This window comes from Littorina saxatilis, linkage group LG10 (genome assembly GCF_037325665.1).
Source record: "Littorina saxatilis isolate snail1 linkage group LG10, US_GU_Lsax_2.0, whole genome shotgun sequence".
NCBI lineage: Eukaryota > Metazoa > Mollusca > Gastropoda > Littorinimorpha > Littorinidae > Littorina > Littorina saxatilis.
In genome coordinates this window covers 31,347,283-31,364,517 of record NC_090254.1, presented here as the reverse complement: position 1 = coordinate 31,364,517, position 17,235 = coordinate 31,347,283, and the positions used below count along the sequence as shown (strand labels likewise).

Here is a 17,235-nt window from a genome sequence, read left to right as displayed (position 1 = left end):
CACTTATGGCAGAATGACCGAGGTCTTTTACGTGCCATTGTGGTGACACGGGGGTGGGATATGGCTTCCGTCTCTGGGTCTTCACATAAATTCGAACCTGCGACCTTCCGATCACAAGTCCAGTGCTCTACCAACTGAGCTACCGGGCCCCCAAAGAGAGAGAGAGAGAGAGAGAGAGAGAGAGAGAGTATGTGTGTGTGTGTGTGTGAAAGAGAGTGTGTTATTGGCAAGTGTGTTTAAGAATTTGGGTTCTGTCTATGTGCGAGTATGTATAACTATTGTAAGTGCACAAAGCGCCAGTGAGCGGAAACAATTTATTCTAGGGAATGAAGAGCTGACAAAACAAAGTTTTTGGAACACATATTACAATAGTCACAAGTAGGTCGTCTTCAAGTAAAATATCAATCACTGCCTACAATGATGAACAGAAAGTAAGGGACGCAATTGTACAAGTTCTGTCACATCCCGTTCAATGAATTACCTCCCTTTCGCACAAGGCGCACGCGTTCGGTACGAACGACAGGCAGAATTTCGCAGTAAGTGGTCATTTTCTAGAAATTTCACCTGGCCAAATATTGTTAGTGTTACTTTATGTGAATATCTATCATCTGTTTTAATTATTCATCAATCGAGAGGATTTTCGTGCAGGTTTTAGCCGAATACGAGTGTGTACGTGGAGAGTTCAAAGGTCTTTCATTTTTCGAACACTTGTCGCATTTTTGAAGATCTGGGTCACACGCTCCGTGACCGTGACGGTCGGGATCATTTACGCTTCACTGATTGTCGGGTGGTTTGAAAAAATCTTGTGAAGTCTAGCCACAGGCGGAAGGTATCGTTCACTGGACCACTACTTCCATAGAAAGACTTTCTATGGAAGTAGTGGTCCAGTGAACGATACCTTCCGCCTGTGGTCTAGCCTGCGTTTCGAAGAAGAAGGGGAAGAAAAAGAATGGATTTAAGTTCTGAAATGACCGACTTTTGTTTCCGGTATTGTGACATGGATTTTTGTGTTTGTTTGTTTGCCCAGCCGACCACGAAGGGCCATATCAGGGCGGTGTGACATAAATTTGGGGCTATAATGGGGATGTTGTTCAACTTCTTCAAGACTGTTCTTGACTTCACGCTTGCACCAATCTAGACTGTGCTTTGTAAGTGTGACCAGCTTGAGAGATAGTTGGCAGTGATTGCGTCTCATTCAGTCTTTTTATTTTAACTCTGAGTCTGAGTCTGCAGTATCAATAGCTCTATACCAGTTACCACAAACTTATATCTTGTATTGTAAAAGCTAAAATATTGTATTATTAGTACATATATAATATGGTGCTGCCAGTGACAATGAGTAATGAAATGAGTATGTAGGCAGGGGAATGTCATTTAGGCCTAAAAAAAAATAGGTGTGGTTACGGTAACCCGACCTACCCTATTTTTAGGGGCCGATCCTATAACTTTTTATTACATTTGTCACAAAAAAAAAAACAAAAAAAAAAACCGAGTGCAAAAAACGCAATGAAAGCGAAAGCGCCGGTGTCGCACACTTATTTCCCTGTCAAGTACCGTACTTTCCGGGTCATAAGGCGCACTTTTCTTGTATAAGGAAGCGCCTAATCCGTGTATGAAATAGGAAAAAAATCAAAGAGACCGCTTGAGTACCAGTCAAACAACTTGTGATAATGCATGTTTCAGCTACTAGGTACTGCCCTGCCTTTGATCTGGCCGCACACACAGATTTCCACTCTGTTAAACTCGGTCACTGACCGGTCACTGACCCCGATGCAGGAAGTGTTTCCTCTCTCATATATATGACAGGGGAACCACCTCTCATGGCAAAAACTGGGTCATTGACCCCTGGGAAGAAGGTCGTGTCTTTTAACAAGGCCACCCAGCTATCACAATGCCTTTGGTCACTGACCCCGATGCAGGAAGTGTTTCCTCTCTCAGATCTATGACAGGGGAACCACCTCTCATGGCAAAAACTGGGTCATTTTGGTGCGCCCTATTGGCCCCCTGCGTCCAATGGGTGACTGGATTACAATTTTTTTTTTTAAAAGAAGGGGGTGCGTCTTAGATAACAAAGCGCCTTGTCACCCGGAAAGTACGGTAGGTTTAATTTGTACACATTAGAAAAAAAAGTAAAAACAAAAAAAAAAGTGATTGCCTACCTACCTACCCTATTTTTTTTGGCTCTGTTACCGTAACCACACCTATTTTTTTTTTTGGCCTTTGCAAAATATAAGTGTGTAATTAAACATACACTGCAGTGAATGTGAGTGTGCATTTATGTGTCAATTTATTATCATTCATGTTTATAGCCACCAAGCATTCGATAAACTGACAACTTGTGTTTTAAGAAAAAAATTCTGGTAAATTGAGATCAAAACTAGCTTGTGACGTTCTGTAAACTTAATAAAATGAGGAATGCCACGTACTGCGCGCGCATGCTTTCTTATTTGGTGAGTGTTGCGACATAATATTGATTAGTTAATTGATTAACTGAATGATTGATTGATTGATTATGTTTAATTAGTTATTCATTTGTCATATCGTTCTATTTCTTTCAAAGGTTGAAAGGTTGTACGTGCCATCCAAGCTGAGGGGCGTGCCGAATGTTCAAGACTGAAAATGCTGATGTCTTCAGAGACCTAACAGCATTACACAATGGCCGCAGGACTTGAGACTGATGTCTGTTCCAGCTTTTCCCGGCTGCATAACTTGGCACAGATGTCTTACTCCACTGAACTGGATGAGCTGAAGTAAGTTAGTTGACCTCTTAAATTAAGATGTATTGATCAAATCATAACTGTGTGCTTTTGTATTTGTGTGTGTTGTTGACAGGGAGTTTACCCTCTACCCATAAAGGCATAATGTATACTCCCAGGGCCCCTTTGACTCAGTCATCCAAATGGGAAGATAACTTGCAATATGTTTAAATTTAAGGTGAAGGTTAACTAAACTGTTATACATGTACGAACGCAACTGTTTTCAATTGCTTCCTTCGTCTTTGTTTCTTGACCAGTACTCTTGATTTAGGTAACGTTGTGTTCCTAAGACTCTTCACTTTCCTTTGATTTAAGGCTCACTGTGTATAACTGGATCAAACACGTATATGTGTTGCTGATGAATAAAGTAATTCGTTTTTTTCCCGATTAAGGTACATACTGTAACTTATTGTAACCTGGCAGTGAGGAGGGTATCACTGCAACAGTTGGTCTACATCCTTATGTACCCGTGTTTGCATGTTTGGTTTTGATTATCTGCTGGAGGAAGTAGATATCAGCAAAATATTAATTGATATGGCCGCCATTTTGCATTTCATATTTTCCCAAATATCTGCGTCCTCTAGTAGATAATCAAAACGAAAGTGCATAATCATAAGAACACAAAATCAAGAGTACTGGTCAAGAAACGAACTCGCACGAAGCAATTGAAAAGTAAAGGAAGTAACTCATACCAGATAATTGGGTTTAATGTTGATGATGCATGTCTCCCATTGTAAATAATACAAGAAAAAGGGTTGATCAACAGGGCCAAAACATGTTGTCGAACATGGTGGGAGGGGGGGGACTTTGAAAACGTAGAATGTAACTCGGCATAAAAGAACGTTCCAACGTAAAATCAAACTAACTCCTATACCATATTTTGTCATGTTTAGGCACGGTCATGAAAGGGGTTCCAATGGTGCAGCCATATTCGGCTATTTTTTGAGTATATAATTATATATGGTCAAGAGTACAGAATAGTGTCCAGTCTCTGTGACATGAGCATGACAAATATAATTTTGTCATAAAACAATCTTTTTTACTTAAATTGGAGCATATAGTTATCTTGATACTTCCTACCAAAAGAAATTTCAAATGGGCTATTTACTGAGTAGTATTTGAAGAAAATGTATAAATTTGGTTTGCATGTAACGGTAACACCGTGACCCTTTCAATCAACATCAACTTAAAACAAATCCAGTTTAATTCCAGGTCTTTATTTAACTTTAACAGCCTGCTACAAGTGTACTTTCAATGATTAAATCATAACAACAGTGTTCTAGTCTGATACAGTATTGAAAACTGCATGTAACTGTTGCATGTACGTAACTTTACACAAAGCAGAACATTTGACTCACAATGTTAAAAAAGTAACATATTTAAGTAAAATAAACAAACAAAAAGTCTTCAAATATGTTAAGCCTTATCTTTATATTTAATTGTAAGAAGAAAAAGTTCATTTTTCCAATTTCTGAATTATGTTATAATGCACCATGCATTTACAACATCAGGCGTTCCTAATTTCAAGGTAAAATGACTAAGTAAATGTACTGTATTAAAGGCTCCTACATTGTCAAGGTATGAAATACTTCAGTTAAAGTATTAATTAAGGTTAAAGTATCCCAACAATTGTTTTACTCGTTTTAATGTATAAAATAGAAAACCGAGCAATACATGCATGTAACATAACACTGTGACCTATCCTTTTTCTTACCCATTTTTCACCAGAAAAAGAAATCCATCCAGAATTAAATGTTCTACAAGTAAATACATAGATATAAACATATTTCACATCCAAAAATGTGAGTCCAAGTGATAAAGGGAAAGAATAAATAACAAGAAAAGACGTATGCAAGTAACTTTACACCAACTAGTGCTATTTGAAGGTGAAATAATTGTTATACAGCCTCTTAATCACTTAAATCGTACTAGTAATTGAAGAAAACATTCTCTTAATATTGAATGACCTATTGAGTGCTTAAGACAGTGAAATAATTGAATTTAAGTGGATTCAGAGCCAGTTTTAGGCAACAAACAAAATATCCCGAATAAGGGAAAGGCAAACATATCCATTCAACTTTTGTTATTACTTCAGCTACACCTTAGTAATCAAAAGAGAAATACTCAAACAAAACAGCAAATGTTAGACAAAACATTGGGCAACAACCAAAAATGTCCTACCAACCAAACTTTGCTACCAACCAGCCTTTCCTATCTTTCAGATTGTAACTAGACAACAGCACAACATGAACTCAAAAACAAACATGAAGCTGCTAACCACAGATGTGGCACTGACAGATGGAATAGAAGAGCCTCTGCATACATGAAAATCAATGACAGTTTTGAAATATTAACAAAACAGCGTTCCACCCACTCGTATTATTTTTTATTGTTTTTTTTTTTATTATGGAGGGAATGCATCTAGGCTGGTTGACCTCATGCTAAGCAAATACACGACAACAGTACAGCTTCAGAAATCTTAGTGCATGGGAACAAAGGGCCACACATAGAAGTCCATACCTGTCAAGTACTTTTGGCCTCTGACCATAGTAAATGGCATAAGAAACCATAGTTGGGAATCAAAAACCATAGTTAATGCGTGGATCAGGATGTGGTTAAACGCACAAATTCAACTTCTCACGCATACACACTAAACCAATCAGATTGTTTTTCGCAAACTAAAAGTAAAACACATAAATTCCTTTCTACACAAACTGCTCTTTATTTACCACTACATGTAAGACATTTACACTGCACTCTTGTTCGTTCATTTTTTTTGTCACTTGTCACTTGTTCTTTGTTGTATTCATCTGTGCAAATCTTTGCTTTGTCAATCATGCTGCCAGTCACCTTAAAATCATGGCAGCATGCATCAGAGTTAATTTTGACCTGTAAGAAGGCAGTCAGTGTGTCAGCTCCCAGACTGTGATCCAGCACTTGAAGGTGTTGCAGGGTTTCACTGCCAAATGGAAATTTATTCAACATTTTCCTCACACAGGCCATGTAGAACTGGCGCACATCATGCCAGAACTTCTGTTGTGTGGCTGGTGCAAGCTCCTCCTCAGAAATGAATGAACGGCAGTCCATGCCAGCAAACAAAAAAAACAAAAAAACAAATTTTTTTTTTTTTTTAAATGCTGAAAATGCGTATGGTTTGAGGTATACGACGTAGGACCCAAAAAACACCGAAAATCCGTAAGAATTACGCAGAATGCGTAGGACTTGACAGGTATGGAAGTCTGTTTGCTTTCACGCTGTTTCTTCAGGAAATGTACTTCTGCACCATCACCAATGAGGGCTTGAATCTGCAACACAAAATAACAAGAAATTCCGAGGTGATATTCAAAGCGTACCAGTTCCACATAACTAATCTCATGAAAATCATCAATTTGATTGAATTAAACATAAATTACCATGCATGTTAATATATTCGTGTACATTTAAACAAAAACTAGTAGTAGTATCATCGGTACTGAAACAAACAAACAAAATAAATCCCCAGTGCCTCAATTCTCACAATTTCTTCCTGAATGTATTGAAGTCCTTGTACTCTTACTCCTGGAAATGCAGGTCACAGTATTGTCAGCTGAGTCCACACCACTCTGTTCTGCAAACTTCACTGGATGTTGTCTCAGTTGATAGTGTCCAGGGAAGGAAGAAAATGTAAAAAAAATTAAATGCTGGACCGATGAAACAAACTTTTTTGTGTCCTGAAATAGCATTCCTAATGCTGTTGATCATGTGTGTGTTATGTTACATTGTGATTCAAACACATACTGTTAAAACTCATCCTAATACATAATTATTCACTCTTAGTCTGAAAACACTCACCTTCTTTGTGAATTTTTGTTTTTACCGAGTAAAGTTACATTCAAGCAATAGATTAAGTGGGTTTTTGTTTGTTTGTTGACCTGCATTAAACCATATCTTGGTTGTTAAGCAGCCTTAAAAAAAAAGCATCCCCAGAAAAGAAAGAAAAGATAATAAACTATGTTGACGGCAATTTTTACTCATACATGTAACTTAACACCGAATAATCCCTTAGTCTATGATTATGTTTGTGTTATGTGACATTCAAACACATGTTTAAAAAAAATGCTTGTACTAAATGATCCACTCTTTGAACATTATAGTGTGCAATTAGTGTGCACAAAAATGTGAAATTCTTCAAGATACGTTTGAAAGTAACTTTACACAAAACCTATGGTGTCATGTTACATGCAAACACCTTTAATCTATTTTGAAGCATTAAACAGTTTGAAAAGCAAAATTGTTGACTGTTTCCATCCAGTCACCTTTCAAAGTGGGATTGAACCAGTCAATGAAATCCTGAGTTCATCTTAGCAATGCCATTTGAAAATGTCAGTATGACTGCAGGTACATAACATGCATTTGTCGTGTTAAGTTACTTGCATGCACGTTTTTACTGCATGTAACATAATGCACAATTATAATTCAAATGTTACCATGAAGCAAACAATTCATTTGTATTAAAAAGCTCCTATTCAATAGATTTTGCTATACCAAACTTGTGTGATGAAAAATACATGAGTGTAACTTAACACCACTCTTTATGGAGTAAAGTTACATACAAACACTCATATCACTAAAACATCCCTTGTGCAGGCGAAAACACAAACTGAAGTTAAAGATCGCCATTCAAAACGCATCATCTTGAAAAATCAGACAGGTACTTGCAGATTCAGTTTCCATCAACAAGGTGATAGTTAGCATGTAACTTTACACGGGCATGTTGTCACTGTGATTGCGTTAGGTTACGTACGAACAGAACATTCAAACTTGGGTTTAAGATCGTACCAGGGCCATCCACATTCATCGAGAATGCAAATGTTCAGATTATTGCATATTTGTTTTCCTTTAAAATTTCCCCGATCTAAAATGAATGCAGCACTTGCTTGTACGTAACGTTAACGATATGTACTTTCGTGTTAAGTTACAATCACGCGTCAAGATGGTAAAAAAATGGTAAGTCGTAACAATTTTTTTTAATCCTTCGAGATCTCACAACACTACGTCCAAAATTGGTCTTCTCGCTAAAAAACATGTAAAAATCATTCTCCTAAAGCAAACATATTCACGCATGTAACATTAAAAACAGTAACACCAAAAGTAAGCATGGTCACTCACAAACATGTGCTCATAACAAATCAACAAACATTTTCCACAATTCCAAATGCGACTAAGATAACCCCTGCTAACACTGTTTTCACGTTCATGCCGTTGTTCATAAAAATGATAATGTATTTTGGTCACTTTACTTGCATTTCATGTCTTTCACTGACAAAACTGCATGAACGTAACCATAAACAGCAAAACTTACCTCATGCTTTTTCGCCACAATGATCCATCAATGCTTCGACCAAAACAGCATGTGACCAGCTCTTTTGTAAACAATATTCAAAATGGCCGCCGCTTACGCAAAATCTCGTTCACGTCCTAGTGAGGGATCGTTTTTTGTTGCATGCGCGTAACATAACATTTACGCGGTTTTCAATTATTTTTCCCTTGGACTGCTATGTAGAGTGGAATCAAGAAACCGCTTAAAGTCCTATGCCGAAATGAAGGCAGCGACAGAAGCTTTAAAATCATGCTGTTTCCCACCTACGCGAGACTTCCAACTCGTTGTTAAAATGAAGACGAACTCGGTACGAAAAACTAACGCGACGGTTACGCGCAAGCAGCCGTCCTTTGAACGCAATTATACACATCGCCGGTCATTCGTTCGTCCTGACAGTAAACCTGCATTGAACTGTTTTGTCTTTCATAACATGATATGATTGATTCAGTTTCAAATTGTCTCTGGTAAAGCGAACATGCAGCTTCAAAGTGTAGTGTGTGAATTGTTTCGCGTTTCGCCGACAACCGACTTTTTCGAACTAATCCACAGATAATGAGATATATAACTCAACAGACACAGATTTGAACACAAGAAGACATGCATATTGAAATCAACTTATTTTGAACAGATTAGAACAGGTTTGATTGAGGTGCATGTAGAATGGTTGCCTTTACAAGGCTAGTTTTGTGACCAACTCGTGATACAGGCACTCGACGCTCTGTTGTACTCTTGACCATATATGAAGTCTTATATCGCGCGGGTATCTCCAGACTCGGACTCAAGGATCTATTTATGCCGTGTGGGATGGAATTTTTTACACAATACATCACGCATTCACATCGACCAGCAGATCGCAGCCATTTCGGTGCATATCCTACTTTTCACGGCCTATTATTCCAAGTCACACGGGTATTTTGCGCATGGGCAAACGCCTGCCGTGATCTCCATGAGCTCCAGCAGTAAGCATACATTTGAGAAACTCCCTTCGTAGTACTAGGACTCATGGCCCTAGATAAAACTAATTAGGCCTTTAAAAATCTGTAAACTGACACTTGAACTCCAGAATGATTTAAAAAAAATAGCAGACCAAAAAAAATGTCAATCATATTCATAATACTCGCCGAAAGCGGACCTTGAACCCGGGACCTTGGTGTTCGCAGCGCAGCGTCTAAACCGTTAGGCCACGAAGACTTCGAGACTGACACGCAATAAATTATAAAAATATAAGAAAACTTTCATTTTAATCTACATTTACATGGAAATTTGTCGTTTGGCACCACATCGCATTTCATGAAGCGCCCTAGAATAGCACAAATACACCATCACAAAGCATAATCATGTCCGGGAATCGCAGAAAAAAAAAGCCGGCCGACATTAGCGCATGCGTAAACGCCTGCCATGGGCCCCATGAGCTCCCAGCTAACCATACATGAGAGCAATCTCATTTTTGAGTCACTTGAGAAAAAGTGACTCTATGTAATCGGTCAGTGTTAGTCTGTCCGGCCGGCCGGCCGTCTGGCCGGCCGTCCATAGACACCACCTTAACGTTGGACTTTTCTCGGAAACTATCAAAGCGATCGGGCTCATATTTTGTTTAGTCGTGACCTCCAATGACCTCTACACTTTAACGATGGTTTCGTTGACCTTTGACCTTTTTCAAGGTCACAGGTCAGCGTCAAAGGAAAAATTAGACATTTTATATCTTTGACAAAGTTCATCGGATGTGATTGAAACTTTGTAGGATTATTCTTTACATCAAAGTATTTACATCTGTAGCCTTTTACGAACGTTATCAGAAAAACAAGGGAGATAACTAGCCTTTTCTGTTCGGCAACACACAACTTAACGTTGGGCTTTTCTCGGAAACTATAAAAGTGACCGGGCTCAAATTTTATGTGAACGTGACTCATTGTGTTGTGAATAGCAATTTCTTCCTGTCCATCTGATGCCTCATATAATATTCAGAACTGCGAAAGTGACTCGATCGAGCGTTTGCTCTTCTTGTTAATACTAGGGCTCATGGCCCTAGAATAATCCTCACAGCATCAATTATAATTTCAATCTTATAGTTTAATTTTCGTTTTTATCTCCTCAGTGCATCAAAATCGCTGGCATGGCACCTAAGCAACGTGCCTGGTGCCAGTAGCATCATCGACACCCGTCATTCCAGTGGCTTCACCCCCCTCCAGGCCGCTGCCAGACTAGGCAACTGGTCTGTGGCCTGTGCTCTTCTTGTGGCAGGTGAATACTTGAGTGTGTGTGTGAGTCACTGAGTGTGTCTTAGTGTGAGTGTGTCATTGCGTGTATTTGAGGGTTGGGGGGTAGCGTATGATGTGTGTGTGTGTGTTTGTAAATGTGTATGTGGGTATTGTGTATGTATGTATGAAAAAGAAGAAGAGAGATCAGGACTGAAAAGTTAGGGGTAGTGTTAGATACACGTACAAATGGAATCTCTATAAGAATGTTTTATGTCTGAACATACAGGTATTCAAAGTGCATGCATAATCTTCGTATTATAGTGCGCAGGTGAAAAGTTGAGCTTGTGCCTGTATCTTGATAGCAGAGTCCCGAATTAAACCTGTGGAAGTGACGTCACATTCTGAAAGAAGAGTGACTGTTTGCTATTCACTCTTGGGACCATGAACTTCACACAGGGCTAACTCGTGTTATTAATGGTTTATCCCTTTTCAGGTGCTCGAGCAGACTTGCTTGACCCCAATGGCTTCTCTGTCCTTCACCTTCTGACCTGTGTGCAACCAGAGCTAGTTGCCTTGGAGACCAAGCTGGGCATCCTTGACCTCATTATCAAGCAAGTTCCTGACCTTGAGCAGACTGACCTCTCAGGAAACACAGCAATCCATCTGGCCGCATGGCACCATAACTGGGACTTAGTCAAACAGCTGATTCTGAATGGCGCGGTGGTGAGCCAGCCAGACTCTAACGGTTACACTCTGTTGCACAGACTGGCTACGTCAACCTACCAAGACTTTGAGTGTTCCAAGAGAATGGACAAAGAGTCTGTTGAAGAACTGACCAAGATGCTGCTAGCTGTTGGGCTGGATTTGAACAGCACGGTGGGCGGATACCAGGTTACACCACTGCACATTGCCGCTCGAAGAGAAGACTGGAGTACCGTTGAAGTGTTTCTTCACCATGGAGCAGACCCAGCTCGTATCTGTCCCAGGGGCGACAACTTGATTCATTGTATTGCTCAGTCCTTCAAAGTTATGGGGAAGAATACAACAACCTATCTCGTGCGTTTGATACAATTGGCAGAGAGCAAGGGCCTGGATGTGAACAGCCTGGACCGTGAAGGCAACAACGCTGTGTACCTATCTCTACAGCCCGGCCGTATAAAAGACAGAGTTTATCACCTGCCTGTGTGCTGGATTCTGCTGGCATGTGGAGCCAGGCTGCATGCAGAGAAGCTGGGTGATGTGACGATACGAAACCTTGTGTACAGTCTTTCTTTCATGCCCAAGAATGTCCTATCCAGAAGCAAGGTGATTGAGATGATCAAAGAGCTGGGCAAAAGTTATTCGGCAAGTTCAGATTCTTTCACCTCCGAGCTAACATTGGTGTTGGGAGAAGCCTTGAAGCTGAAGAACTACCAGGTGGCTCTGATTCTGATGGAGTGTGGAGCTCACTTCACTAGACATCTCATCAGTCATTACGTCTTTCACATACGAAGTCAGGACACTCGATTCAGCGTTGACTTTCAAGTGTTCCTGGAGTCTCTGCTGTCTCGTGGTGCCGACCCTGACTTTCCAATTACCAGCCAGCGCAGCTCGTTCCGGCTAATGAACCACACCCCCCTCCACTTCTTCATCAGCTCAATTCAACTGCGACTTGCGAGAACTTCGCACAGGCCTGACATTAGTGACATCGTTATCATTCTCGGCAAACTCATCGACCATGGAGCGGACCCCCTGAAGTTGGGCGGCTCACGTTCCGTCTTGAGAAATCTGCTTGGGATCTGTTGGCCCAGACACAGCAGCAGCTCTGTTCTTATGCCAATCCTTCAAGTTCTTGTGGAAGCTGGTGTCAGCACTCGTCAACCAGAGCTGACAGCACTGGGGACTCAGAGTCCGTCGAAGCAAGACAAGGCCCCTCTTCAGTGTCAGACTATACGGTGGGGGAACCACGGCCCTTGTCATCACGTCAACCTCCCTGCCTGCCACCACAGCAGTCCCAGTCCGCTGAAGATGACCTTGAACCCAGAGGTTGCAGAGGTTCTCATCTGCAGTGGGGCATGCAGCAACAATGAGCTGTTTCTATGGAAACAGTTTATACAGCATCTGCCTTTGCCCTACGAGTCTGCGGATATGCACTCTCTGCTTGGGGTTCTTGAGAAGTACACCAGTACAGTCCCTTCCCTGATGTCCTTGTCACGACTGGCCGTCTCACACGCTGTTGGATGTGGAGCTCGGCGAAGGCGTTTTCTTGACAGCGGGGATGTGCCGGATAGGGTTAAGAGGTTCGTTCAGTTTGATGATCTGTTTGTTGTGGAAGCAACACGTCTGTAAGCTGCTCTGTGGTCTGGCTGTGTATAGATCTATCACTAAGCTTTACGCATAATTTTGTTTCATTGAATGCTTCTTCTCAACCTGTGCTATACCTTAGCACCCACCCAACCACCTGAGGTGGGTAGAAATCATGTTGGGGGAGTTCTAAAGAATCAAATTCCTGGTACAGCCCACCTGCTAGCGACCTCAAACTTGGTCAGTCACAGTACTGTTCCCTACTGCCCACTCAACCACCCCGTTCCTTGAAAAGTACTGCCGCCCACCTACCCCGAACACATTGTCAATAGCATGCAGCTACTCCCCTCCCCCTCACTTTGCTTGCGTCTCATCCTCCCCCCTCCCTTCTTTTCTTGTCAGTAGGCATAGCAGCTGCTGGCTGCATAAGCCTAGCAGCTACCCACACTTCAGGTATACTGTATTATTACATATCTTGATCTTGTTTGAATGGTTACATAGCTACCCAAACTTCAGGTATACTGTATGAACTATTATTACATATCTTGATCTTGTTTGAATGGTTACATAGTTGAAAGCATGTGTTTCAATAATGTGGAAAACGCATTTTTTCAATTCTTTTCTCTTTTCTTGTTACTTTTTGCTTTGTGGTTCTGGTTCTGTGTATCTTACTTTTTAACCTTTTTTTTTGGTTGGAGCAAAAAATATGCATACATAATCTACGTGCATGTATTGTTAACATATATTTTATTCAGGTCGTTTTATGGTATTGCAAGCTTTGTTTTCAGCATGATAAAGGATGCTGTTTGAGATTTGACGTGATCGACTGCTAATAAAATGGCGTGAAAAAGAACACGAGAAGACAGAAGGCTCTGAAGTGGCCAGCTGAAAACTTTTGAGCATTTCTTTGCAAGTGAAAGCTGAGAATTTCTGATGAAATTGCGGGAGCATTGCATTTTGCACATAATTGTAATTTTTCCTCATATTTATATATATACAGTATATAACATCAGAAATTGTGCAAGAAACAATTGAAAGTCAGCAGAGACTTTCTTCCGAGATTTGTTAAAATCTCTTAGCAGAGAAAAGAGAGATATAAGTATCCCTTCACAGACAGCCTATTGGGAGCATCAGACACTCCTCAAGGGGGACCGAGATTTACAAAGAAAAGTCCCTTTGTGGGGTAAGCTAGTCCTGAGGAGGACCATTGCTTTTGTACCTAGACCAGACACGTGTTTTGACACTATTGTGTCTCATCAGTGGTCAGGTGGTACTGAAGGCAAGAGTTGTCAACCCATGGTATCCAACTAAGAAGCAAACCACTCTCTGAATGGTAGCTTCTGTTGGCATGGGAGACTACCCTCATCTGACAACCCCAAAGGGATATCTGTGAAGGGAAACACTTTGATTAAAGGCCTAAGTGTGGAATTGATATTTATTAAGAAAGAATTTAGAAATTTAGACAAGTTTTAACCAAGAAATTAGGTTGAAACAAGGGAAATTTGAAAAAGCCTAAAGGGAGGTAACTCTGTACCAGCCTGCAGATCCAGAAATGGATACGCGAACAAGTTAGATCTAATTTTGAAAAGGTTAAACAGGAAAAGCGGTCAACTTTTCACTGCTGTTCAACACAGGACTTGGTAAAGAAGAAGTTTTCTGCAAGACTTGCTCAATTGGATCGCTTCAAAGGCGATGCAACTTTCACGGTGACCACATTCAGACATGGGATTCTTCCGTAAAATTACGGAATTCCGTAAATTTTTAGGCTCCAGGGATCATTCTTGAGATTCGTGCAAATCCGCTGAGAAAATGTTGGGGTATATGTAGGTAAAGACCCAAGTTTTTCGGCCGGTCCGCTGATCGCGACGCTCCATTCCATACTATTATTGAACGGTTGGTTCCAAAAATGGTCAGACTGTTGCTGGTCGATCCGTATGGGAACGCGCTCTGTGTCTTTGTCTCCTACAGTCACCGTTTCAACGTAGCTATCGGGGATTCAGTATAAGCTAAAGCATACCGTATGAGAATGATTCGGCGCCATTTTTACATCGCTTCGAGCCACTTGCCAAAATGATGAGGAAGCTAAAGCGAGACGAAACCGTTCTATCCCGGGAAATTGACCAGCAGAAGTACAAGAAAAATCTCTGGAGATTCGACTGGCTCGATGAAGTTGTATCATTGAGCTGGAAATACGAGAAAGGCCAGAAGACACAAGACGTGAAACTGAAAGTTGGCGATGCTTTTGCTAAAATCAACTTGCCGGGAAAAGCTTAGTGCACTTTGTGCAACGATGTTAATGTTATCAACTACGGTTCCAATGGAAAGACTGCCCTCAAAAGCCACTTGAAAAGCAACAAGCACCTGACTATCCTGAAAACCCAGTCGTGTAATCAGTCACTGGGGTCGTTTGGCACCGACAAGGTAAGAACATTGAAACCACACCGTCACACGCCACCACCCCCCCCCCCCCCCCCCCATCCCCGCCTCCCCCCCATCCCCGCCTCTCTCTCTCTCTCTCTCTCTCTCTCTCTCTCTCTCTCTCTCTCTCTCTCTCTCCCTCTCTCTTTCTCCTCCTTATTTTGAGTCTTAGCGTAAAATTAATTTGAGAAACATGGGAAGGAAGAGAAAGGTGTGGTAATATCGTACCGTCAGTCTTAGCAGACGACGTTTCCATGACCTTATACATGTACAGTCCAAGGGACATCACTCTGGCAGGTTAGCCTCGTTCTGGTCTTCAATAAAGCACGTTGTAACTACACACGCCTTGTGTCTATATTTGCCTGTATCCGAGAATACTACATGGTGGCAGCGGATCTCATCGACCCACAAACATGCAAAACGAAGATGGAAGACAGGCTCCGGCAGCTGAAAGGGGTCAGCGCCACACAGCACTTCCACTGCCGAAAACGTTCGACGGCACGCCAGCATCGTGGCCAAAATGGCGCCAGCGATTTGACAGATACAGAACAGGGTCTGGGCTGTCAACAAAGCCAAACAATGAGCAGGTCAGCACCTTTTTGTATGCAATGGGGGAGGTAGCTGACGACATATTGACAACCCTACCTATTGTCGAAGCCACTGCTACATACGACGAGGTAAAGGGGGCCCTAGATGACTACTTTGGGGCCCGAAAAAACATCGTTGTGGAGAGGGCCAAGTTCAACAAACTAACCCAAAAGACCGGCGAAACGGTAGACTCTTTCATCCAGGAGCTACACAGGATCGCGGAGGAGTGCGAGTACGGCACTCTTAGGGAAGAACTTATCCGAGACAGGATCGTAGTGGGAGTGACGGATGATGATCTATCAGAGAAACTGCAGAGCATGGCAAACCTGACACTTGCGGAAGCCATACAGCACAGCAGACAGGCAGAGGCAAGAAAGGAATGTCAGCCCCTCATCAGGGACAGCAAAGCAGGGGTGGACTTCGTGAAGCACAGGCAACACAAGTCACACCCAGAAACAAAGCAGAAAAACAGCTACAGAAGTAACACCTCCCAGTCTACATACAAGCACGATAAGTGTGGGTACTGCGGCAAGGAACGACACTCTCGTGAGAGCTGCCCTGCGAGGAAAGCTACTTGCCGGGCCTGTACCAAACGTGGACACTATGAAACAGTGTGTAGGTCCAAGAAAGGCAGGCCTGTCAACCAGCTAAGCGACAACAGTGACTCCGAGTCTGAAGAAGAAGAAACCAGCCATTTCCTTGGATCAGTGGACCAGGGCGGGGAAGAGTACTGGAGTGCTGACATCAAAGTCGACGGCCGATCGACTCGCTTCAAGCTTGACACAGGCGCCTCCGTCTCTGTAGTCAGCGACACTGAAGATTGGCTACAAGGTAGGCAACTCCAGCAGCCAAAGAAAACACTGCGTGGACCGGGCGGCACCAAGCTGTCTCCAGTTGGTACCCTCGACGTCACCCTAAAATACCATGACCGCCAAATACAGGAGAAACTCTATATCCTAAAGAATCAACCTTGCTCTCTCCTCAGCAAAAGGGCATGCGTTGAACTAGGAATAGTTTCACGCGTTGACGCAGTTAGCGATTCAGAAGCCAAGCAAGAATTCCCATCTCTGTTCAAGGGCCTGGGCTCCATAAACAAGAGCTACCAGATCTCACTGAGGGAAGATGCAAGACCAGTCTGCCTCTACACCCCGAGAAAGATTGCTCACCCCCTCGTGCCCAAAGTGAAACACGAACTGCTCTCAATGGTGGAACAAGGCGTTATCTCCCCAGTGACAGAGCCAACAAGCTGGTGCTCGGGCATGGTCGTCGTCCCAAAACCAAGCGGGGCAGTGAGGATATGTGTTGACCTAACACAGCTGAACAGAGCGGTACAGCGTGAGGTCCATCCAATGTCCACAGTCGACGAAAGCCTTGCCAAACTAGGCCAGAGTAAGATCTTCACAAAGCTGGATGCCAAGAGTGGATTTTGGCAAATTCCTCTCTGCCAGGAATCCAAGCTACTGACTACATTCATCACACCCTTTGGACGGTACTGTTTTAACAGGCTACCCTTTGGCATCAGCTCTGCGCCTGAAATTTTCCAGCGGATCATGTCAGAGATTCTGCTCGACCTTGACGGAGTGATCTGTCACATGGATGACATCCTCATCCACGCTGCTGACCAAGCTATCCA

General features: G+C 42.1%; 1 protein-coding gene across 2 annotated transcripts; it reads left to right on the top strand.

The window, feature by feature from the left end:
* The first annotated feature begins 476 nt into the window (after positions 1-476).
* Positions 477-15,066, top strand: LOC138978588 (ankyrin-3-like). 2 transcript variants are annotated; one of them, XM_070351336.1, is made up of 4 exons: positions 477-536; positions 2,561-2,750; positions 10,211-10,356; positions 10,807-15,066. In XM_070351336.1, the coding sequence occupies exons 2-4, from the start codon at positions 2,656-2,658 to the stop codon at positions 12,639-12,641; spliced, it is 2,076 nt and encodes a 691-aa protein (XP_070207437.1). In that variant the 5' UTR covers positions 477-536; positions 2,561-2,655; the 3' UTR covers positions 12,642-15,066. The 2 variants fall into 2 exon arrangements, with proteins under 2 accessions (XP_070207437.1, XP_070207436.1); XM_070351335.1 differs by lacking the exon at positions 477-536 and adding an exon at positions 595-1,148.
* Positions 15,067-17,235: the final 2,169 nt, after the last annotated feature.

Bases quoted from the DNA above. Each gene is read 5' to 3' on its own strand.
- LOC138978588 (XM_070351336.1), top strand. From the start codon at position 2,656: ATGGCCGCAGGACTTGAGACTGATGTCTGTTCCAGCTTTTCCCGGCTG. The intron at 2,751-10,210 runs GTAAGTTAGTTG...TTATCTCCTCAG, and splicing joins ACTGAACTGGATGAGCTGAA to TGCATCAAAATCGCTGGCAT. The intron at 10,357-10,806 runs GTGAATACTTGA...ATCCCTTTTCAG, and splicing joins CTGTGCTCTTCTTGTGGCAG to GTGCTCGAGCAGACTTGCTT.